A 26,544-nucleotide genomic window follows, 5' to 3' on the forward strand; every position below is an offset into this window, starting at 1 on the left:
GAACTGAAATTAAAACGGCAAAAAATATGGGATATCCGAATATGTATATATACTTATAATATATCATTATTCTATTTAAGTTATTATATTATTATTCATTTTATTTCTTCAAATTTATGACATTTGTTTGAAATTTTTTTTTATATTTATACATCCAGAAACCTTTGAAACCGTCCAGAAACCTGGCACCTTTGAATTTTTTGAAATATTTAATGTAATGGATTATGTATGGTTATTTTATTAAATTTAAAATAATTAAATTTTTTAATTTGTTGCTTTTTCAAAATAATGTGCAATACTTGGTTTGATTTCGTATTACACTTTTGTTGATTTTAGAAGAAATGTATTCAATCTAATTATTTGAAACATAAAAATTGTCTCACAAGAGAAATTTGAAAAAAAAAAAATGTTTAGATTAAAATTTATTATAGAAATCAGAATTAAGAATATAAATTATTGAATAATTCATTTTTCTTAAATGCAATAAAACAAAAATAATACTAATTTATAAATTGCCCATTTGACTGAAAACTCATAATTTAAATGAAGGTTGTTGAAGCATATATTTCCAGAACTCTTAAAATATTTCTTCTTTTAATAATAAAGCCTCAATTAAGACAATATTTTTGAAGCACGTGCTTATGTATAATTAAGAAACTACGAAGAGCCCTCAAAATTAATAATTTTAGATGAAAAATCATTTTTCACTATCTTTAGTTTTCTCATTTTTATTTCGTGACATATATGCAAACATCACTTTTGAGAAGCAATTTATTCTACCTAATTCAAATTATTTTATAACTTTAGGAATATTTTCAATTGCTTCTTGATAATAAGAAGCTTCATTAATATTCGGATGACTAAATGGAAATTTCTCAATCTTTTAAAGACGTTTTAAAGTTCGAAATAATTTTGAATGTTTAATTTTCAATGAATAATTTTGAACAAACTTCCATCATCTTTATTCATTTTGTTTTAAGAAAATATCTTTCGTTTGAGAATGTTTCTTTCATTCACTGCTTATTTTCTATTGCTGCACAAATTTGATTTTCATTTACTGAATAATGTCAAAGGATTTTATTCATACGATAGAAAATTATTCATCTTTCGCCAAAAGAATTCATGAATCTCAAAAACTGCCATCTAGTATCGCAAATTTTGTAATTTCGACCACAAAGAAAATCATATATCTATTATATCAGATATATTTTGAAATAAAAAATTCAAATTGAAAACTGAGTATTTTACCAACGTTTTTGTGTTTTCAGCAACCTTTTCATTATGAACACTTACTCTCTTCTAACTTGATAATTTTCATAGAATTTATTGGTTCTTAGTACAATTTTATTTTATTTTTGCTTTTAATTAAGCTATTCTATATTTTTCTGTGACCTTACATTTGTTAATCATATATAATATAACGCTTACGGACATGGCACAGAAATCACTTTTATTAAATACTGTCGAATATATCTTTCAAAGCAGTTATCTTACAAAAATGATTTTCGTATTATTTTAAGATAACAAAATTACCTTTTTAATGATATTAATTCCCTCATCGTACAATTTTCCCTTTAATTGTAAGACTATTTTTTAAATTTAATTTAATACTCAATATAAACAATGTATTTAAATATTATGATGGAATTCGGATAGAACCATCAAAACAGCCAGTCGTCAGCCAATCCTATCTTGAAGACGTTTAACTTCAAGATAGGAATTTTACTTCTATTTTTTCATAATATATGCATTTTTTAATTTACAATAGAGTGACTTAAAGGAATGATTATTTTTGCTTATATCTAATGTTAATCTAATTATTTATTATTATATACATTGTACCAATCCCAAACGTAGCTACAAGTCCATTAAAATAGTCTAATAGATCAATTTCCTGCGACAATAAAATATAAATCATTAAACATTACTGTATATAAGTAATCATTATATTAAAAATAATAAGAATGGCAGGTGGATGGCATTTAAGTAAATGAATCGTTTATAGGCAGAAACAATCCAGGCATTCCGCCAGAACATAATGCAAAATGTTGCAGTGACACCTAGATCGTTTCCTAGAAGGAGTTGCCGTCAATCATAAATAATGCAGTTGTCCACCGGAGATATTTCTAATGACGATCGCCAGTATATCCAAGTGGAGTGGGTTTCACTCTAGATTAGTACCACCGCATAAGAATAACAGATGCATGTAATGCGAATAGCCATTATAAGCAAGTTTATGACATTGCGCTATAAAATTAAATACACAAATGACTTATGGTAATGAAAAGAAATCTGCTCAATTTTTTTTTTCTTTTCATATAGATACTTACCAATAAGAAAGCCTGAAATGTATGTGGAATCGTTTTATTAAATTTCATACTATTAAAGATGTAATCACCTCTCACATCAGACAATATATGCATATTTTGATGCATATATCGCATTTGATGCATCTATCGTATATGCATATATACCACAGAATATAAATTAATACTTTTCAGACTTGTGATAGATCAGTAAAGAAAGATTTAATAAATACTTGATAGAAGAATATGTATCGATAGAAAGCAATGTTTTTTTGTTAACTTTAACATTTGATTAAATTATAAACTTTTGTTGCCTAATAACCTTCGGGCTCTTAAAGTGAGACCGTGATACAATTTGCTATAAAGCATTCATAAACGGGAAATATAAATAATTCAAATTGATTCATGATTTATTTAAATTATTCTGGAAGGTTTGAGTAAGATGCTCTTATCAAAATAAATAAAAAAAAAGAAAAAGAAAAATCGCTTATTTTAGAACGAGTTAAAGAGTTGTATAAAAGTACAACCTTAAACTGGCTACACCGGGAGGCACATGAAAAAAATCTGAATGGTCGGAACATCGAACAGCAACACTGGTGGGAACTGTGGTTGAGTCCTAAGGTTCATCATCGGCCACGGTACAACTCTTCTCTTTGGAAGTCATCGATGAGCGAATCCAGACCCCACCTTTTTGTGTACCCACCAGCGTGGCGAGAACCAACCACCATGCCGGAAACCTCTCATCCTCAATTATGAGGTACATCCACTTGAGACTGTATAAAAGTATAGTATAAATTACTATACATATCACATTTAGATCAATATAAAAGTATTCTAATTTAGAAAAGGCGGTAAAATGATGTCATGTTTTGTAAGAAAGAAAAATTAAAAACTTTCTTTATTTAGCTTTTGGACGACATATATCACATATTTGGCTTATATAATTTACCAAATTATTACTCAAATATTGAGAAATTTATTTTACAATACACCAAATGTATCTTAAAGATGTAAGTACACCTTTTTGCTCCTGCAGCGTCTGGGAAGGTCACCAACAAATCAGCGTTTCAATCCAAATTTGTATTTCTATTTAATAAGACTTTCTAAATTATCTGGATGACACACTCGTAAGATAGATTCTATTTCGGAATTTTCTGGTGACGGAAATGTTAAATCCTCCAGGGCGATGTTTGCTATTAACGTGGGAAACTTTTTGGCCATCAACCTTATAGAGGAGCGAAGCTAAGTCCACATATTTTTCTTCTATAATATGAAACTTGCTCCTCAGTAATATATTTTTAATTCAGATACCCATCTTGCTGCTATAATTCGTATTGATTTAGTTCGAGACAACCAAATTACTTCTGTAGAAACATGATTTTTCTTGAAAAAGAGAAGGTAAGATGATAATTCTTCTCTTTTTATTTCAAATCATATGTTCGCTATGTTCAGATTTTTCTTTCTTTAATGCATCCAGCGACATCACTTTAAATGACTTCTTTTAGAAGATATAGTTAATGGGATACAAAGTATTGATTTCCCTGCAAACTTTCTTGCAACAGTGAAACGACTTTTTTCAGTGCTTGTGACAGCTTGACCATCTAAAATCAATTATTACATTTGTTACAAAGTATCTTGAAACCAGAAATGATAAAAAAATAAAAGTGTTGAGGATTAGTTATTTTAGGCTGTCCATGACCTAATAACTTAAATGATTTACTATTTAATAAATAGTTTTGACAAGATTTTATATATATTTAAATAACAGATTCGTTGGCATAAATTGCAGTATTAGTTTCTCAACTAAATGTATTTTAATTGTACGATAAATATTTTCTTAAGAAGTTCAACCTGTCCTGTTTTAGTAATATATATAATATGTAATTTGAATTATTGTTTGACTTTTATGTCTAAGATACTTTTTTTTTCTGCTAAAAATATTTTCAAGAAAATGAAATGAAAAAAATATGCATATTTATCCTCTGAGTTAAATATAAGGGACTTTATAATATTTTAAAAACATTACTCCGTTAAACACGTTCTGATAAAATTTATTTAAAGCATTCTCAATTGAAAATTTTATAAAAATTTAGTTTTTCTTTATATTCTTGATCCTAGAATTACTATTCTATAATCTACAAAATACGAGTAGAAACTGTTACCCTTTCTGATATTCGAATTATATAATTAAATGAATTCCTTTTCTACCACCACTTATCTCTTAAGTAATCAAATTAAAACATTTTTGAATTTTTATGTAATGAAAATGCTGCTATTTTAGTATTAAAAGTAGCTCTTAAAAACAATTGTCCACCAAAGTCTTTAAAATCTCTGCTTTACTTCCAGACGAAAAGAAAAATAATTTTCTCCATATTTCCTTTAAGGCTTTCCAAGATTTATCTTTGAACCATCCAAAGCGAAATAAAGACAAGCTGATTGATAATTTGAATTCATAAGTGCAGTTGGTTTTGAGCATGGTATTAGTTGGAAATCGCGGCCATTATGATTTAGAAGAGAATTTCCAAAGTCTCCTCATCGTACTAAACGTCATCCTGATAGTCCCATGCATCGCTCCGCACATTTTAATGGCTAATGAAATTGGTCGCCAAACTCCTGCGATAATTGATTATTTTGGCTGTAGTCTGGGCTTTATTACCTAATACATTACCTGTACAGGATGACAGAGATTGCTTAAAAGCGGGCACTGAGCTAGTAAGCCTTGGCTGGATTTGGAATTCATTTGTCTTTGGCTTCAAAAACTCCTCCCTTCTTGAATAATAATGGCTTTAATAATACTGATGGTGACAGGTATATTCATGGGATGTTTTATTGGAAGCAATTCAAAAGAAGGAGCACCTACAAGGCTTCATTCAATTATGACAGGGAGCCTTTATAGGAAATATTGCTGGCACAGGGATTGAATATGAATGAGATATATTGTTCAAAATTTAAATGTATTTTCGGTAATGGAGTCTTTGAAAATTGCTTTTAAATGGAATATTCAGTGAAAATTTATCTGCATAATCGGAAGACAGATAAAAATCGTATTGCAATTTTATAAACTTTTGTTAATGATTGAAAGCTTTTTAATGTTTTTGAGTCAAATGGAATTGAAACAATTGTAAAAAAATATATATATATTGTTGATTTAACTTATGAAGAAATAGTAAGTTTTTCAAATTTTTTATTCAGAAAATGTATAAAGAATAAAATGTGTACAATGATCTTACTTTTTAGTTTTTTTCCTTGAAATAAATAAATACAATTCATACAAATAGTTTGAAAGAAATCTTATGGTTAATTAATATTACATATGTATATAATTTTAGCGAAATGTGAAAATTCATTGACAATTACTTTTTTATTGAAAAAGGCTATATGTAATTGCAAACGTTTTTCTTATTAATGAGTTTGGTTCTGGAACATTTAAGTGACACAGAAATCAAAAAGAAAAAAACATATTGCTGAAAGGAAAAGCAACTTAATTTTTTAAAAATTTATATTTATAGTGGTTCTTTTCGTTCACTTAAGAATAGTCCAAGTATTTTTAGACTATTCTTAGGGTTAATAATTGTTTATAAATAATTGGTTAATTGATAAAAATTGTTCTAAATAATTGTTCATTAACGACTTTAATGAACTGTTTTAAGGTGTATGTACACACTTGAAACTTCTAAAATCGTTCAAAATATCGAATTTTTTTTATTGCTTAATAATGTTCTCTGATCCTTTAGCTTTCAAACGATACCAAGATGTTGTCAATATTCGAAATATTTATCGAGTTATGGTTAATTTTTCTTGAGGTGCTTTCATTAAAAACTCTAGTTACAGTGTTTTTAAAACTCATTTTATGAAGAATGATATTTTTCCACTATGTTGCTTCATTCAAACAATCATAACTCAACAAGAAATTAACCGAATACAGTTATTTATATATCAAAATAATCTGTATGAAATAGCGGATGTTTTGGACCTCAATCAAAGTTATATTTATAGAAATAATTTTTTAATTCATCTTTTTTCTTGCTTTTTCTATTCATCGTTAATGAAAAAATTGTTTAAAAAAAACTATATATTTTTTTTAACTTGATTGAGGCAGACAACATGAAGACTCATATTAGGCATAATTTCCAACTAGAATCGTGTGTCTGTACAAATTAGAATTTAAGATATCATGTTTCACAAAATGGGCTAATTAGCTCATTAAATATTATTTAATTAATTAATAATTAGTGTAATATGGTTTTCTCTCACTGAAATGAGTTTAAACATATATTAATGACCTACTGTGAAAAAACTGGATTTTCGAAGTTAAAATTTTAAAAAAATCTTCTATTCTGTACGTACATCTTAATAATTTTGCTTATCCATCTTAAAAGATTTTAAGCTGAGCCATGTGTTTATACTTGAATATCGATTTTACAAATTCACATTCTATTTAATCTCAATCCTTTTATTTAATCCTCATGCTTTTCTTAGCAATATTTGTTAATATTATATGTTTTTTTTTTCAGGGCAACCCACACCAACACTCACTTGGTGGAGAGAATCCGTGCTTTTGGACGATAGTTACGACATTCTCCCAAACGGTGTAATTCGAAACGAATTACTTATATCGTCATTACAACGTCACGACCTGATGGCAGTTTTATCGTGCCAAGCTTCCAATAACAACGTTTCTCTACCCATGTCTTCATCAGTCACTGTAGATATGAATTGTGAGTATAACCGCTTCCAATCGAATTTCTATTAGATGAATTTCATCATTAATATTCTATAATTTTATCAAAAAGATGGAACATATGTCGATTATTGAATGATATGTTTCATTCAATGGAAGAATGATCAAGTTACATAACCTAGAATTAAACGACAGAAAAAGATTACAAGATTTATGTCTTTGTAACAAGTAGTAAGGATTCGTAGGATTTAATGATTTTGTTGCTATGGTTACGACCTTTTTATATTACAGATTATGGTTAAAAATATTAAATATTTTAGCTTTAAAGCTTGAATTAAATTTATTGGATTCCATTCTTTTTCAGATAAAATTTGTTTTATTTAAATTTCCTTAGATTTTTATAAAATCATTAAAAAAAATTAAAAGGTGATTTCATATAAGAATTGCAATGAATTTAACCATGTAATAATGCGAAAATAAGTAAAAATTTCATCCTTTAACACATTTATTCTTAAATTATTTACTAAAAAAATTGCTGTTTTTTAATACATAAAATCACTTGATGCAAAGTGAAATTATATACTGACGATATACATTTTTTTTTGGATCGTTCTATGAATTTTTAATTACGATCATCTTTTATGATCTGACCAAACATTCTATTTAATCGATAATTAGAGAATTAGTTTTTAAAAAAATGTTTTAGTACTTATTAACAGTGAAAGACCCAAAATTCGCCAAATGTAACACCAAAATCAAATTGTTGTTTGTTTTCGTCAACGAAATTATCGCAAACATATCGCCAATCCTTCACCATTAATTAATCACCAAGTAATTAATCACCAAGTACCAAAGTTTTTAACTCGAATTATTAAAAATGATTTTTTAAAGAATATTAATAAATAATAGATATTCAAATTTTTCAAAATAGTCGAAAAGTTCAGTTTACCATAATGATTCGATTCAGATCGATTGGATGACAAAGCTTTACCTCATTTAATTCATGTTCTTTATATGATAACCTTTAACATTATTCTATATGAAAAATAGAATTTGTAATTCCCCTCAGTCGCAGAATGTCTCATGACATCATTTGCAGAAATGACTTAACAATGATTTGAGTGAAGCATTCGTTTTTGGTGATGTCTCTTTGAAAAACTCGACAAAAGCGATAATATCGCAATTAAAGATATAAGAAATTAAGACCATTCATTTCCAAAAAAATGCTAAGAGATCTCGTCATCCGCTTCATGTCTAAATCATCACTATAACTTTATTACATCGGCTTGACTCTGGACAAAATTTGCCGAAAATTATTCATGCGAAACTCTTCTCTTCTCTTCATTTACCCCACAATTTATTTGTAATATGTTTCCTACTAAGTAAATCCTTTAATGTCTTAGAACAACCACCACTTACTTCATACCATTAATTATGCCATTGATATGCCATTTCTCTACTCACCTGTTATGTCCGAGGCTAAGAACCTTGAGTTCAAAAACTCCGTGACACTTTCCTGAAATCGGCAGAGTGAAACTTTCATGATAAAACATCTATTCATTTTTGCGAACTTGTCATTAGTTACAATGGGGAATGATTTCATTTACCTTAGTTATATAGAGCTATTATAAATCATACCCTTTCTTGTTCCGATATATCTACAGTTAAAATTAAGTAATGGAATGAAATTAAATTTCCCTATACAGACAGTGGAAATTTAATTTCTACATTCTGATCATTTTTAATTAAAAAGCACTCCAGTAAAAACAATGAATATGTAAATAAAAAGAGCCGGAAATTATCGATGTTATATCTTGAGCGCAAGAATGGTCTACTCAATAAAATACTGAATGTGTTCTAGAGGATCTTAATATTGATTATATATATATAATATATATATATATAATATAATATAATACAGGGATTAACAGGATCAAAAGGGTTTGCAATAATAAAAATTCCTATATTGAAGCATCAAACAACCTCATTAAAAATTTAATTAAAAATGAATTTCCTAGAAATTACTGTAATTTCAATTTTTTAATTAAACAAGGTATGGTTTGGGATTAATCCTTTGGCTTAAATAAAAATAGAATTTTCCTTGCATATTAGATCACTCAATAGATGGCGCTGGGAGCCTATAATTTTTTACCTAATTTAGCGTTAGCATTTTTACCGTTAGTGTTTTAAAAAGCGAGAATCACAATCGATAGCTTAAAAATTCCTTGACTGCTGGTGGTATGTTCTGGCCTTTTCGTTTTTTCCTTTAGTGCTATTTTGTTTTTATTGTTATTTTTGTTATTGTATTTTTACTTTGTTGTGGTTATTTTCTTCTAATTTGTTGTTTTGTATTTTCCTTTCTATTAAAATGGTATATCTCTTGGGCCTAATTTCAGGGGATTTTCGGATCACGAGGAATCATTATTAGACTAATGTCTGCATTTCCTCACAGAAAAAATCCCTTTCTTTGAATCCTTGCCTGAGGGTGACCCTTGAAAAAGTCTTCAGGCCGGATTCTTTTATATATATTTTTTGGTTCAATTTTTATTTGTTTTTTTTTATTTTCCTATTAACTTGATTTTAATACTTTTGTATCAATTCCTCTGTGTTTTAGAAGTAGCTGCAGTTGCGGTCTCTAAATACTATGAAGTTCCTTTTTGGTTTTAGTTTGAATAGGTAATAACTTTTAGTTGCGATTTCGAAACTGTTTTTGTTTGGTTTTCATTTTAGTTTCGTTTTCAAACTATTTCTTACTATAGATTGGTTACTATATATATATATGTAGTAGTATTTTTTTTTCGAATTTTTTACTGGATATAATTTAAATCTGTACATGCATCTTTTTTATCGTCTCATCATTCATGAAATTTTACTGAATCCATTTTTCATGTCTTAATTTAACTCCAAGATCCTAATTTTATAGTTGCAAATACCAACAAAAATGGGAAAGTTACTTCATAGCAATAATGTATTATTAGATGTGTAAAAATTGAACATATAACGATTGGATTGATTTTAAATTCCTTTAATGCTATTATTCGTAATTTTTTCGTTTGTAGTTTTTTAAACGAATATGAACGAAGAAATTTTTGAAAAAGTCAACGTGTAGTTATTCATGATGAGAACACATTTTTCTTTTTTTTCCAATATTAACAGAAAATTTGATTCAACTAAAATTATTTGGGAATCTTATATAGTCATTGAAATGGGAATCTCCACTCATATTATTAATTCCTGTCTAAATTCCTGCCTATTTCACCATAAATAGAAGATAAACTTATTTCCATTTATGAAATAAATGAAAGTAAAAATTATACTTTCTGTACTTTAGAATATTGTTTTTTTTTATTGTTAGTAAGATATGATAAATAATTGCTTGTCATTAAAGTATTCAAAAGTATTTTTTTTTTATTTCGCATCATCGTTATAATAATATTTAGTCTTGGTTTTTCATATTCCTGCTTATTAAAATACGGAACTAATTATGCAGGAAATGATTTATTCAATTTTAAACTTTCATTTTCTTAGGAATAATCATGAACGAACAGTAATAATTAGATATTTGTGTTTGTTTTCGTCAATTGCACATATATTTTTTGTGTTCACTAAAATATCTAAGTAAAAAAAAAAAAAAATACTGAAAAAAAAAAGTGAGGAAAAAAAATTGAAATTTTCTTTGTGTTGTAATTGGAAATTTTTTTGTGATAATTCTGATGTTTCGTATTCGATTCTGTCTGATGCAATTCAGATTTCATGACTTAGTTAACAAAAGAAATGGGGAAAAAAATAACAAAATTATACATTTAATTTGGTTGCTACTTCTGGCGAAATGAAAGCAAATGTCTGATGAGAAAAGATAAATGGCGCATATATTCATACAGAATAGATAATTCAATTTGCATAACAAAACATCTTCACTTTGGTGGAGCAAATAAATGCCCGAAACATTAATACAAGAAGTGAGGTAAAGAAAAAAAAATTGCAATTTTTTAAGAATTCTTATAACGACCAAAGTTACTAAAAAATATACATATATCAAACAAAAATAATAAGAATAGTTTTTCAGCAAATCTTGTTGCTATACTAGAGAAAATCTTTTGTCTTAGTTTTTTTTTTTCATTACAAAAAAAAAAAAAATCCCACGGCATCATTTATGGTCTTGATATATTAACAAATTCAACAGACGTTTTTTTTTTAAAATTCACTATCAATTTTTTTTCTTTAACTTTGTTTTCATTTATTCATGTGCGATTATTTTTTACTTGACTTTTATATTTGAATTCGGCAGTTGAGTTAACCGTGTATTTTGTAACCATATTAAGTTTGATTTTCAATATCTTGCTGGATTTACTTCATATCTATAGATATAAACGTCATTTTGAAGTTAAAATGTCTGCAGTTATGTTTTAATTCACTTTTCTAAAATGTGATGATCTTACATAGAGTGAAACAATCAATTCTGCTGTAGAAATACTTAAAAAATTGGTGCTGATTTGATTGATTATTTACTTGCTATTGTAATAGACTATTTAAAAAATTAGTTTCGAAGCTGATTGATATGCTAAGTTTTAAATTATATTTAGAAATAATCTTCTACCATTGAATGTGTTATGCTTAATTCAAGCGTATTTCAATGTTATTTGCTTCTTATTAATAGTAATGTATTTTTCTATAATTTTCATGTAAATTTTTATATGGTTATTTATAAGTTTCCAAATAAAATTGAGAAACTAGTCGTCATATGCAGTTTGTTCGTTTAATACAAAAACATGTTTTTTTTCTGGAAAATTATTATCGCCAAATTACCCTTTATTGAACATTCGACAAATATTCTATAGTCATTCTCTTTTTCTGATTTTATTTTCATGAGTTATTTATTTAACTCGTTTATTTTATGATTAATTAACTATTTTTTGATATGATAAAGTAAATTTAAGTATGTATCATTAGGAAACTGTAAAATAAGTATTAAGTTTTTTTCTAAAATTCATTGATGAGTGAACATTTGTTTCGTCTTGTTATTTGCAGTATAAGGGAGTATTACAGTTTCAAGGAAAAAGTTCCATCTACGAAATTTGATTACACCATAATAATTATGTAGGCATCATCCACTATAAATCTATATTCGTTCTAATGTATTTTTATTTATATCTAACATGCAAATAGGGTAAACTCTTATCGGTTCGTCATCATATCACCCAAATCACCCCATGTGATAGTGTCATCAGATCACACGACTCCTCGTCATCAGATCATTCATCATCAGACTTACGCGATATCATCCTGAAAATTACGGTGATGTTAAGATTATGTTACTAAATGGCTACACTGAGAGTTTACTTCAATCCCCGATGTTTTTTGCATTTTCATTGGATATAGTTTTAAGTCATTTTTTGTAAAACTGATTAGCAATATGTACAATTAAAAAAAAGAAAATGTGATCGAAATGTTGCTTCATTCAGCTCAAAAATTTCAAATGTGCTTTACCAAAATTAATAAATAGCCCGTTGTCCCATGAAATCGAATGATTCAATTTATTTGGAAACACACATACATTCACGCAGAGCTTAAAACCGATCTGATATTTATGTAACCTTTTTCTTAATTTTATAATTACATTTCTTTTCATACTGTTTGTAAAGCGTATCATTTCAGTTTAATTTTGACTTAAGATGTATTCATTTTTTCTTATTACTTTTTTATTTCTGTTTCTCCAATATTCAAAGGAAATATTAACTGAAATGCGGTGCTAAAATGATATCATGCAAATATTATAGATAGGGAAAGTAGGATTTTTTTCAAAATAAAAAAATAATAATAATTTAAATTCTTATTACAAGTAGGATATTTTATATAGTTAGAAATGTTACGTGTTTAAAAGAATTTCATATCAAGTATTACAAAAAAAATACAAATAAATATACATTTATCTCAGAATGATAAGTTAAGTAATGTTCAAAAATGAGTTTTGAAAAATAATTATTTTTAGTGATAAGGTTTAAAAAAATATTTTAATTTTGATCCAAAAAACTATGTACATCATGGACTTTAATAAATGAATGTAAAGACCAAGCATCGCCGCTAAAGTTTTTACTTAAATATTTCTTAAGAATCAAAAATTTCAAAAATGCGAGAAAAAAAGAGAAATTTCCATGAATTAAACTCTGCGTGAAATATCTTTCCAATTTCAAAAATCCACGAAAATCAGCAAAATAATGAGTAAGAATTTCTACGATTTCAATTACTTTTATGCTTTGATTTCCACATTGTTACAGTTAATTTTTCTCAGTATTCACACGGTTCAAACATTCTTAAAAATGCAAGCATTTCTTTCACATCTCAAGCTCTGCAACTTAGTTCCTCGAGTAGTTGTATGCAAAGTAATTCAACTCCAAAAATTGTAAGGAAAAAATGACGTAGAAGATTGAAAAGAACGCAATGCAGAATTTTCCATATTACATCCTTCACTAAAGAAGGAAAACTGCTGGAAAAAAATAAGTGTTGAAATTTTGAAGTGGAAAAAAGCGTAGCACACACAAATAAAATGATAAGAGAGTGTCGTTGGTGTACATGAAATGCTTTTGCTAGCAGTTCCGTTTTATCTTAATGATGTGAGATCAGAAAATTCTAGTAGAAGTGGAATAGTAAACCCTGAGATTTCTTTTTCGATCTTTTTCCCCGAATGAGGAAAATTTTTCTAAGGAGGAAATATTTCAATTTTTTTTTCTTTCTTTTCACCAAACTGAACTATTCTAAAAATGCATATTTTTCGAAAGATATGTGCCTTCTTCCCTTTGCCGTGATATCTATTAAAGAATAACGCATGATAAAAATGCATTTATAAATGCTTTTCAGAACTTACTTCAGTCAGTTAGAAAGTTCGACGGATCTTTTTTAAAATTTAATAATCTTAGAAGATGTGATTTAAATTTAATTTTTTTGTTGACATTATAATTGTGATTTTGTAAATTCTTTAATTCTAAATGCATTTTTTTTTTTTTTTTTGCAAATGCAGTGTAATTTGCATACTTCCATTTTTTTAATTTTTACTTATTTACTTTTTTCATTTATTAATATCATTATTTGAAGATTTTTTATATTTTTTTATTGATTTTATTTATTTTAGTCCATTACAACTGTGTTTGACTAAAATATTTTTAATAAATATTTTAAATTTAATCAAAATAAATTTTATATAAATATTTATATAAATAATGACAACGATTGATTTTTCTTTTTTTTGATAATCGAAAATGAACTACAGCCGATTTCGTTTAAATTTCTTTGTAATATGAGAATACCATCTGAACTTGCTATGGAGCAATAACTACTAAATACTTTAATAATCAGATATTGAGATTATTTATTTTATTTTGAGAAATTATTTACTAAGTTTATGTTTGATATTTAATTAATTACATGATTTTTTTTCAAGTTAGTGGATCGTATTATAGACAGAGTAAAATAATCCGACCCAATGATTACATTTTAGGAGCTTCTAATCAAAAGCAATATGTTCGTAAACGCATTTAAACGACTGAATAAGACGATTCATACGTGTAAAACTACCTTTCTTCTTGTAAGGGTATTATATAAACTAATTATTACAGGTTGATTTAAAAGTCAAGCGTAAAATATATGCTTAGAATTTTGAAAATTAATTACAAATGTTTGTACTCGACTTTTCACTTTACTTTACTCGACTTTCCACTTTACTTTACTCGACTTTTCACTTATACTTTATTGAATTCACCGTTTTATTCCAAAATTCGGTGAATATCATAAAATGAAATGAAGAAAATTAAAGTTTGTAATTAATAATAGTTTAAAATTTCGATCATATTTATTTTCGAAATCAAATTATTTTCAATGAAAAACAACATTCTTGTGATGTCTGAGTGCGATAAATGAATATTTATTTTGTTTGTTGAAATAAATCATTAATTGTTTCCGATAAATTACATTTTCTGTTAAAAACATTTAATTTTTGTTTCAACTTTTGAAATTCCTAATTTAAAAGAATTGAATAAAAAATGCAATTTAGAAAATTTCGAAATTTTTCCCTTTTTTTTTCCCTTTTTCTCATTTCATAAACATTTGTTTTCTTTGACCTATTGATTTCTTTTGTAGCTGCAAGTACTAAATATTAAATTTTCAATAAGCTTGTAAAAGAGTTCCACAAATTTTTTCAAAAAGCATTTTTGAACGATTTTTCTACTTTATTCTAGATTTAAATTACTGAATAGGCAAATTTTTCATTATATAAAAGCATGAAAATATTTTAAGGAAATTTTGAAGAAAATTTTTTTTTCAAAAGAGATTTAAAGTACTAAATATAATTTGATTTTGCTTTGCATCCATAAATTCATTTTGTTTTCACTTATACTCTGCCTAAAATGCTCTTACAATATCTGTTTATTTTAATATTTATAATGGATACAACCAATTTTTTTCGAAAAAAACTGAAAAAATATATGCAGTTATCCTTGTTTAACATTATTTTCACTGTCCTTAAAAACATGGAATAATTGTTTTTATCAATAACTTTCAAAAAATCATAGTATGTATTTTATTAAACAATTTTATAATAATTGTTAAAGATTTTTTTTTATTAGTAACTCTGGCAGACACTGATCTAATTTCATGATGAGGGCTTGAAACATAATCTATTATATATGATTGATATGTATCCCATAACGCATTTTATTTTTGAATAAGCTTTGATGATACGTTTTCAAAATTCTTCAGCCTTAAATAATTATGCCTAGTTTAATATTGAATTTGATTATAAGTTTGATCGATTACATCCTTGAAAGAAAAGCAACCACAATTTTTACTAAATTTAGCTAATGCATCATATATATATAATATGTAAATTATTGTCAATGTATTCTTTGATCTCTTATATTTGGTTTGGCTCTTGTAAGTTCGTTAGTTTACATGGAATTCACGAAAAAAAATATTTTTGTTTAATTCCAAAAATTTGTGAAGATGATTACTTAAAATAAAAGCATTGACAATATTTAATTTTTTCAGTTCAATATACCCATTTCAATTCTGAATTCCATTAATTTAAATATGATATCTCACTCTTTCTATAACATATTATAGTTATATGTATGTTTTGAAATAATAAACCATTTCAAAACATGGTAGATTATTTTATTATAATTATATTATTTTTATTATTATATATTAAATTAGAACAATTAAAAATCTGTGTGAAGGGTTTGTATAAAAAATTAAATACTTGAAAAGTGATCACTTTTTTATTATCCAATTAAGAATAATGATTTGAAAAAGTTAATTTCTTCTAAAGTTATTGAACATTAAAGTTATAATTTTTAAGTTTAATTATATGTTGTTTTGTTTTTTTCATTTCAAAATTTATTTTTTTCCTTGCCGCAATTCAACGTAGAGATTAAAAATTTTCATGGTAATTAAATAAGTGTCTTTTAGAATTTCTTAATCTTGTTAGAAAAATTCCAAGCTCACATGAAAATAGCAAGTTCTTTTTGCTGATTAAAATGTTCTAAAAGATAAAAAAAAACATTTATTGAAGAAGAAATTTTAATTACACTGTTTAGTTTATAATGGCTTCTGGAATAACCTTTGCTTATTTACTTTCTATAATCGAACAAACGTTACGTATTGTCTGCACTTTCGAGAGCTGACAATTTATTCATTGAACCCCAACCACTATAGGATTTTCAAATGCACTATTATCTTTTGCACGAAAAGAAATTTTAACAGTGTGTTTAGTATTGCATCTTGTTTACAAAAGGAAATATTAAACACATTGTGTGTGCTATTAACATGCTAATGATGAAACATAAAAATAATTAACCCAATAAATGGTCGAAATTTTACCTTCTAATGATTTGAATTGGCAAAAACATGCATGAATTTTTCTAAGGATACAAATGCAAATCAGAAGAAAAAATTATTAAAAATGTCTTTTTACAAACTATTCTTTTGCAACCAAAATTATTTTGCTCGGTGAATTACCAATGGTAATTCCATATATTTGTTTAGATATATATATAAAAAAAAATGACAAAAAAAGTGGTAATTCGCTTTTTGACTTATGATTAGTTGTTTTGAATTTCGAAATCTCCTTCTTGTTTCTTACTTCTTTCATATACTGGTTTTATTTACAACAAAACTGATGAAGTCACAAAAAGATAAAACTTAGAAATTTTATGAAACTAATTAATTTGTGTGTCCAAGAAAGTTGCCGAAGAATATGATAATGATACATAAATTATTCTGAGAATACGAATCAGAAAGGAATCGTTATAAATATCCTTTTTTAAATCAAATTATCTTATCAATTTATGGAGTGAATCTATAAAATCAATTTTACCTTCTGTTTTTATTGGGTAATCATTTTTTTTATTTAGACAACTGCATGCTATGATAGGGAGATGACATTTTCCAATTGTTGCAAAGGCCAATGTATTTCGTGTTATTTATAAATAACACATTTTAATAGAATTCTATTCAATTTCTTTAATGCAAAAAAATTAAACATATTATTTTCTGTGATCAAAACAACAAATAAAATGAACTTAAAATTGCTTTCACCATTGATTTAAACGCACAGCAATAAACCCAAATTTTAAATTATAGCAATATGTTAACCGTAATATTTTAATTATATAGATAACATAATTTCATCAAAATTATTTCTGAGTTTTGTTTAGGCGGCTACTATTATTTAATTGCTTTTATTTTCATGTTAAGACAATCAATAGTAAATTATATCCTTCAGTAAAACAAATTAACTTCGAAGATAACGGAAGTTAAATGGAAAAAAAATTATGGTGCTTCATAGCATTTTAATAATTATTCATTAAGTTTCCAATAATATTAATCAGTCAATTGAAAAACCTCATTATATTATTAAATGTTTGAATCAAGAAACTCCCAAGCATAACTCCAGATTACACTATTCAGAAAATAATACAGATTTTAATAACTGCAATTACACACAAAATCGCCTCTATTGAGTAAAAGGCGCACGACGACTTAAACGAGAAAATTACCATTCTGGTAATTATTTAAGCGTGCATTACATTGATGGGTGAAAATTTTCTTCCTTTAAATAGCTATTTTCCAATGAATAAATTGATGGCAATTACGCTTAGATCAGTAAAAGTGAAAAAAAAAAGAGAAAACAAATTAAATTAAAAATCTAATTATATATTAAGATTTAATGAAGTCTATAAATGCAATTAATTTTTTAATGTTTAAAGATTGCTATACTTAAGAGAATTGAACTTTTTATACTTAAATGGGCAAACCGTTTGCGTTTTTTTAAACAAATACTTTTATAATCAATTTTATTGGGAAAAATAGAAATTTTTTGTTGATAATCTGATGCATCAATCTTATTTAAAAAAAATACAAAAAAAAAACTAAAATAAAATTATTTTAAATTGCCGAATTGTTTAAATTATCTAAGGTAATTTTAAAAAATTATTTCATGGATAGTTTAACCTTTACACTAAATAAAAAATAATAATTATAGGAAATCAATCATTTAGTTAATGTTTAAAAATGTTCCGATGATACATATGGAAAATAATGAATTAGTTATATGAAATAAATTCCTCGAAAAATGTCAGGGCAATCATTTTTCTGCTGTTTAATTGCAAATGTTTTTCTTGCAAGAAATTAGGTTATACCTCATTTTAAAACTTTATTATGTCACAATGAACAAATATAGCAGTATAAGGCTTTGCACAACAGGCCATGTAAAGGAGACATCTCATTAAAACTCGGATTTCGGGAAGAAACAGGGAACTCCTTTTTGCCGTTTCAAGTCATTAGAAGGTAAGATTTCGACCATTTGTGGGGTTAATTATTCTTATCTTTCCTCATTAGCATGTTAATAACGCTTGCAATGATATAATAATGTAGCAGATCGGATGAACCAACAGCGTGATTAAATATCTCACAGCGTAGTTGTGTTAGGGTAGTAAAATTTTAATCCTCAGTGATACAAATTGTTGTACTCCTGATGAGCTTTTGTGTACAAGGACACAATCTCGGATAGAAATTTAATACACAAAGATATAAATGCCGAGTCCTTCTCAGCTTTTGTATACAATGTTACAATTATCATAGTGTCATTTATTAAGTGTACAATGATATAATAAAGTAAATAAATAGATATACCTACAGAATGATTAACCCGTAAGTTGAGACATACAATGTTACAATTATCATAGTGTCATTTATTAAGTGTACAATGATATAATAAAGTAAATAGATATACCTACAGAATGATTAACCCGCAAGTTGAGACATAAATTTCCTCGCTCGGCCAGAAACACGGAGTTAAAATGTCTCCATTGTTATTTTTCTTTTCTTGTATTTTCCAAACAGCATTGGAATTTATTTTGGAAACAATACATTCTGGAAATTGTGTAGTTACCAAAAATATTAAAAATTTTAAAATAATAAATGTTAAAATATGTTAATTAAAATGTTAAAAAATGTTGGAAAGATGTTATAAGAAAAATTAATCAATATTTTAATAAGCATTTACTTCGGTGAGATATTACGTAATTACACTTATGTTAATAAGTGTTGGACTACAGATAAAAATAGAACACAGACAGATAAAAAGGAAGAATAATTTTAACAGATAAAAAGGAAGAATAATTTTAACAGATAAAAATGAAGAATAATTTTAACAGATAAAAATGAAGAATAATATATTTCAAATATTTTTTTTAAGAATATTTCTTTATTACTTTTGCCTTATTTAAATTAAAAGCAATTTCAAAGACATAGAATCAATAACTCCATAAATAGCAAAAATACTTTGAAAAAGAATAACTCGGTTATACGTACGTGTTCGTACTTATACTTTTGCCAACATACTACTGAATGAACTACTTGGAGATACTGAGGAGATGATTGTTTTCAAGGACAAAATAACACGTGATAATCAGAGCTAATGAAAAGCGCGGAGTCATTATGACTCCCTTCTCCAGTTATGAGTTATACAGTACATATTAGTTACACTAAGACAATAAAATTACATACTTCATTGGTGAAAATTCTTATATCTGTTTATATTCCTTATGTACAGGTCATCTTAATAAAGCCTTAACACACACAGTGATATAATTTTCCAGTACAGTTATACACCTTAAATCTTAACACACATAGTGATATAATTTTCCAGTACAGTTATACACCTTAAATCTAACACACATAGTGATATAATTTTCCAATACAGTTATGTACAGTACAGTTATACACCTTAAACCTTAACACACACAGTGATATAATTTTCATTTTCCTCTCAGCTCTACCATACAGAGGTTAAATTGTCATTAGGTCTATAGAGTATTTACAGTTGGTATTAAAACGTTAAAAGCCAAGCTTATTTTGTCAGCCCATCTAGTCCGCGATATCCGAATTGTTTTATGTGCTCAAAACCAGAGATCTATGTTAAGGCGTGACAAGACTGTGTGTATTTGAGTACATTATTTTGTGATAACATGACTAAAATTTAATAAGAGAATGTAACTCTTTTAAGATTTATCGTCCGCCAACAATGACTAATGAAGCCTGAACGGAATTTATATTGTAGTTCAACAGTAATTAGTGCGGCCTGAATGAAAAGTATAACCATCGGCGACTGTCTAGATCCGAACGGAAGGTTCAGTTTCGGTCACTTTGACTACCATGATGTTTAACATGTAACCTTATTTGGGTATGACCAGATCGATATACAGAAGAAGAAATATTGTGCTGTATCTGTATTAAGGGTATGCGAAAAATAATAAAAACAAAATTACAGAGAAACAGAATAAAATTTCTAAAAATGTTTTCATCTTTACATTTCTATGTTTTTATAGAAGATTAGCGTTATTTCCTATTTTTCTTAGTACAGTCTTTTACCACTTTTCAATTCACACTTATTTTGCTTACTTTACGAAACTGCAGAATATTTGCTTATAAGCGTTTCCGAAAATTAAACCAATTTTTTTTCAATAGTAAATGCCAAGCTCAGCGACTAGTTCTACCTTGTAATCAAAGCTATAAGTCACTTTTTCCATCACAGCTTGTATCGATGTTCCAAAACAAAACAAAGAAAAGGTACTTGAAAGTTCATCAAAGTGTTCATCTGGAAAGATAAGAAACGGCTGGTGAAATGGAGTCTATTAAACAAAACAGCTATATATATATATTCTTTTTTTGACGTAAATCTCATCAGTAAGTTTCGTAGTAGCTTTTACTTTTTGGATAATCACTGCTACTCTTTGGATAAAAATCCACTTAGAAAACTTAATTGGTAGAACGGAGTTTTGCGATGGGAGTGGGAAAAAAAATCCGGCGAGGAAAAAGTAGCACACTGGAAAAGTGAGTAAAAAAAATAGTTCTGCTCCAATTTTCAGAAGCGTCAGCTTTTTATCTTCACAGACAATTTCCTGTGAGGCATTTTTATTTTTAAAAGTTTATTCCTTCATTTTAAGGCGCGCATCACACAAGCAGTTCCAGGAGTAGAATTTTAGGTTAATTTCTTATTTTCTTACTAGTTTTCTTCTTTTGCATTGTTGTTTTTCTCCCTATTTACATTCCAACAGTGAATCTTATTAACAAAGATTTTCTGCCACCTCATCAGAAAACTCTTTCAACATAACATGAATAAATTACTATGTACAAGTAGAAACACCTCGTGTCGGTCAACGTGGATTTAAATCTTGTTTTCTTAGTCTTCTCATTTTAAAATGAGCTACGGCATATAAATACAGCCCCAACTCTTCAATAGGGATTTTTTTTTTAAAAAAGGAAAAGTGATTTCTAAATTGGTTCGCTAAAGAAGGAAATTGTATTTTGATTGGAATTACTGTTCTCTGTGCTTGATTAACTTCAGAAAGTCAATTAAATTGATATTTAAGTTATTCAGAAAATGAGGCATTATATTGAGATAAGATCAGATAATTTCTTTTTTTTTGGATTCTTTCTATTGAATAATTTTATTTGTCAGAGAAAATTTGTGTAAAGTAATGATAAAATTAAGAAATCATTTTCCGTATTCATTCAATTTATTTCGTATGCAACAAATGCATTCAAGCAATTCAAAGATCGTTACCTTCATTCTCGATAAATAAATAACTCATTTCTTTTTTTTTATCATTGGTTGTACTATTTCTGCTTTGAATTGAAACTATTTAATGAGTTTAATAGAGAAGCTACATTTGAATTTTAAAGCTGATGAAATATTTTATATGGCTTATTCATTCAGTATTCATTTTATGCCTTTTAAATTTGTTTTCGTACCAGTTTCATTAACTACGTATATAAAGTATGTTCGTATAATTAAAAAATCAATTCCTTAGAATAGAATATTTGCTTTTTAACTTCTAAAAGTATTCCGAAATTTATTTTAAAACTTATAGAAAACGTATATAAAGATTTTTTTATATACGGGGGGGGGGGATTTATATACATCATATTTGGGTCCGAGTATCAATCGAGTCTCTGGTCCCATTCCAGTTATCGCCGTGTTTTTGAAGCTTTGTACGCATTATATTTATCGCTGTTAAGCATTCTTACAATTTTGTTAATGAATGTTTCAAAAGGAACATTTCGTCTTAGAGCTATTTACCATAGCTGAAAATTTAGTATTCAAATAAGCCCAATTGTTAGTTTAAAATAAGGCATGAATAACCAAACTATGTCGAAAATCATTTTTGGTTAGCCATAATTCTAAATATTTAACATTTTTACGTTACTTAAATAAATAAAAGCTTCCTTGTTGGGAAAGTGGTATCTGGTATCTTTAAGTTTCAATTAAAAATCTATCGAAGAAATGTTATTTGATGTGTTATAATAAGCAAGTTTTGTATCAAGTTATAGTGATTATAAATGATTTCATTTGTTTATAAGTTTGAAAAGCTGCAAATACACACAGGCCGCGTTTGCCTAGTGGTAAGGTCTCGCCTTCGAACCGGAGGTTTACAAGTCCTTGACCCGATCATGTTGTGCATGCAGGTCTGGTATATGCTAAATGTGATGCCGTGGGCCGAAAGTCCTCTCGCTAGCCAGTTGTGAAATTTTGGAGAAGGGAATAAGAGGGCTAAATCAGATGCTTCTCTCGTGATCTGATCGGAGTTCGAAATTAAGAGAACATGTATATACGGATTCATTTTGCCATCGTATTGTTCGAATTTCGTTTTTGTTATTATTTTACTGCTATTAAATAAATTATTTAAATATAATTAATCTTGCAGTACAAATCAAACCAACTAGCAGTCATGGCTCAATTGGCTGAGCATCTCATTTCTGAATGGTTGGTCCATGGTTCGAATCCCGACCACGATATTTTAAACAAGGGCTGGAATTCTTTTATATAAAATACTATCTGTTTGTTTATCTAAGATATGGAAGGTTCTGGATTTTTCTTAAATATTCAAATTGGATTTTTCTCGAACATTCTATATATGTATAAAAACTGATCCCCATTAGCGAATGGCAAGTTCCCAGTTTCGTTCTGTTGTCAGTTGTTCTAATAAATCTAATTGTTTGTTTAAATTAATGGCGCAGTTATTTACATCTTCGTAACAATATTCTATTTCCTCCAATTATTATAAAAGATAAGGAACACAATATTAAAGATACATTATCTATCTTCATATCCACTTATTACCTACAACCAGGAATAAATAATATATAAATAAATACATTGAATCTGCTTGCTTTGCTACAAAAGCTAGCTTTTCATAAAAACCATCAACGAGAATTCTCTATAAACCAACAAGTCTTCAATCAAAACACGACAGACACATTGTTAGGAGCTCTCACAATTCCTTTCAACATTCCACTCACTGTCTGATAACGAGCGAGTATTTTGCCGCTAGTTGGGCCAGAACTCTTGAAGAAACTGTCAGCATTTTGCCCCCCATAAACTTTCCTTATCAACAGCGGTCATTTGCTCCGCTGTGAGCATTAGTCGAGCTTTTAGAGAAGGTCTGTTGAGTTACTTCGTTAGGATCTTTAGAAATCACAACGCAGTCTTGCTGTAATGGAATGCTTTAAATGACAGTGAAGTTTGGTCTTGCAATTCACAGATTAGCTTCTGAAAGTGTTATAAATAACTATGAAGCAGTTTATCCATCATTAAGGATTATGTTTTCTTTTTTTCGAACATACCTTCCTATTTTTTTATATTTTGATAAAATAATTTTCTAAATATAAGGAACTGCTTTATAAGCTATCTTTACAAAATTAAACTTGATTATCAAAGAAAAGTATAGGGTTAAAGAAAAATACTTCAATTACGCTCGATTTTCTAAAGTTATTAAATGCACGCCTTTTTAAAGCTCGACATATGTCATAGTAAAAATTTTATTTGGAAATAAAAGTTTTATAGATAACTGCGTAAGATATTTCATTTGAGTTTTAAAAATCCAACGCACTTCTATCTCAAAAGATTGATTTAAATCAATGCATGATTCATCAAATCAAAATAATGCATGATTACTTATATGAAGAACATTACTGAATATTTGATTAGTAAAGGTAGATAAGCATTCAGTATTTAAAGATTTGGTTTTGGTTTCCATAAGTAAGATTAAGTTAAGCTGTGACACCACCTGTTTGCATGGTTTCAATAACTTTCATGGATTTTTCTTTATTAAAATGTTATAATTTCAAATAGTTAGCATTAAAATACTTTTTTAAACTTCTTATATATTTGAATAATTATTTAATGATAGATTATATTCCTGAGAATAGTTAAATTATTTCAAATTTTTTCTTGGGCTTTATCTATCTTTTAATTGTTATTTTACTTTTTTGTTTATAGTAAACAAAATATTAAATTAAAATTGTATTTTTAATTGTTATTTTAATGTATTGTTATTTTTATTATAATTTCAAATTATCATTAAAACACTTTTTAAGCTATTTATGTATATTTAGCTGATTATTTAATAAGATTTTCTATTTCTGAATTAGAATAGTTATTTTTTCTTTGTTTTGGTTTATTTAAACCAAAACAAATAAAATTCTTTAAAATTTTTTCTGTTTTTAGTTTTTTTATCTTTTAGTTCTTATTTTACTGTGAAATGGCGTCCTTACAGAATGTGAATTTCAGTATTATTCTTGATATTTAGCGATATTTTGGCATATACTATAGCAAAACAATTAATTATGATTGCATGCAAATGAGTTTCTAAAATAATTCAAATACTAAAGATTTAAAATTTAGGTTATGTTGACATAAGAGTTTTTGTTTTTTATAATTTATATTTAAATAAAATATATTTTATTTATAATTAATATAATAGACTCGTATCTTTTGAAAAAAAAATTAATTTGTAACATTATTTCAGAAATTTTAAGCATCTTATTTAAATATGAGGCATACTTAAATCTCAACTTTATTTATATTAAATTAAAAAATTATAAAGTTAAATATTCTTGAGTTTTCAAAAATGCCACACAGAAAAATACTTTTCTAGAAAAGTTCTTAAAGTTGCCCTCTCCTTTTCAATGTATAAAAATGTAAAACCAACTTAATCTCTCATCACCACTAAAAGTCGCATTTTTGTTAAATAGTTAAGAAGTAGTTTAAAACCCTAAAACTTGAAAGAATGAATAATTAAAGATTTAAGAAATTAAGTGTTATTAAAAAAATATATATCTTTTAACTTATGTTATCCTAGCCGTCATATGCGGGAATTAGAACTTTCAGCTTTAGATTGACTGCTTCGTTTAAGCCCTTATTTAATAATAGAATCTCTAGTAAGTGTCTGAACAAGGATTCTTAACTGCAATTAATCATGAATAGTTTAACACTAGTATGGATATGAAGCGGTGCTTCCTCGAATAAATAGTAATTTATTTTAAGAGGCGCTGAGGAAGTAATTACTTTCACACTTGTACCAACAAATGCTCTTTTAGGTTTCCTTAGACACTTCATGTGGACAAAATTGATGGAAATCATTAGCTATAATTATTTTGAAGTGCGGAGTTGCAGCTAATCATATAGAAGAATTGATAAGGATAGTGGATTTGGATTAGTCTACACAAATTGGATTCGATCCTTCTCGAGGTAGTTAAGATCTATTTTATTTGTGGTATCTGGTAGACCGAACTTCGCTTGGCAGTTTTTTGTATGTATGTGTGTGTGTGTGTGTGTGTGTGTTTGTAAAATGGTGTTTTTTCGGAGAAAATATTTAAACACGAATCACAAATGAATATTTTTCCATCTTACCTGCATATAAACTGGTCATTTAAATTTAAAAAAAAAATATCCACGAAAAAATTTAGTTTAACATGTTATTTGAAACAATCTGATACATTACAGCATTTATTTTCCAATTTATCTATCATTACTTATATTCTTAAAATTACACTTGGTTTTACCATAATTTTGATAAAATAGCATTCGAAATGACGCTATATGTCATTGTCAGCAAGACAGTAGATAGAAAAAGGCCTTAATAGTTAGCTATAAACAATGTTTGGTTTTGTGTGTTTCATATGGGAAAGACACCTATATAGATAAACTTAAAAAGAAAAAAA

The 26,544-nt window shown here is 27.1% G+C and overlaps 1 protein-coding gene across 2 annotated transcripts in view; it reads left to right on the forward strand.

Annotated features, from left to right (window-relative positions):
* Positions 1-26,544, forward strand: part of LOC129969477 (hemicentin-2-like) — a 533,332-nt gene that overhangs the window by 393,854 nt on the left and 112,934 nt on the right. For both annotated transcript variants that reach the window (XM_056084062.1, XM_056084063.1), the window contains exon 4: positions 6,821-7,024. In XM_056084062.1, the coding sequence (XP_055940037.1) occupies positions 6,821-7,024 (204 nt within the window). The remainder of the gene's footprint in view (positions 1-6,820; positions 7,025-26,544) is intronic.

Source organism: Argiope bruennichi, chromosome 5 (assembly GCF_947563725.1).
Source record: "Argiope bruennichi chromosome 5, qqArgBrue1.1, whole genome shotgun sequence".
Taxonomy (NCBI): domain Eukaryota; kingdom Metazoa; phylum Arthropoda; class Arachnida; order Araneae; family Araneidae; genus Argiope; species Argiope bruennichi.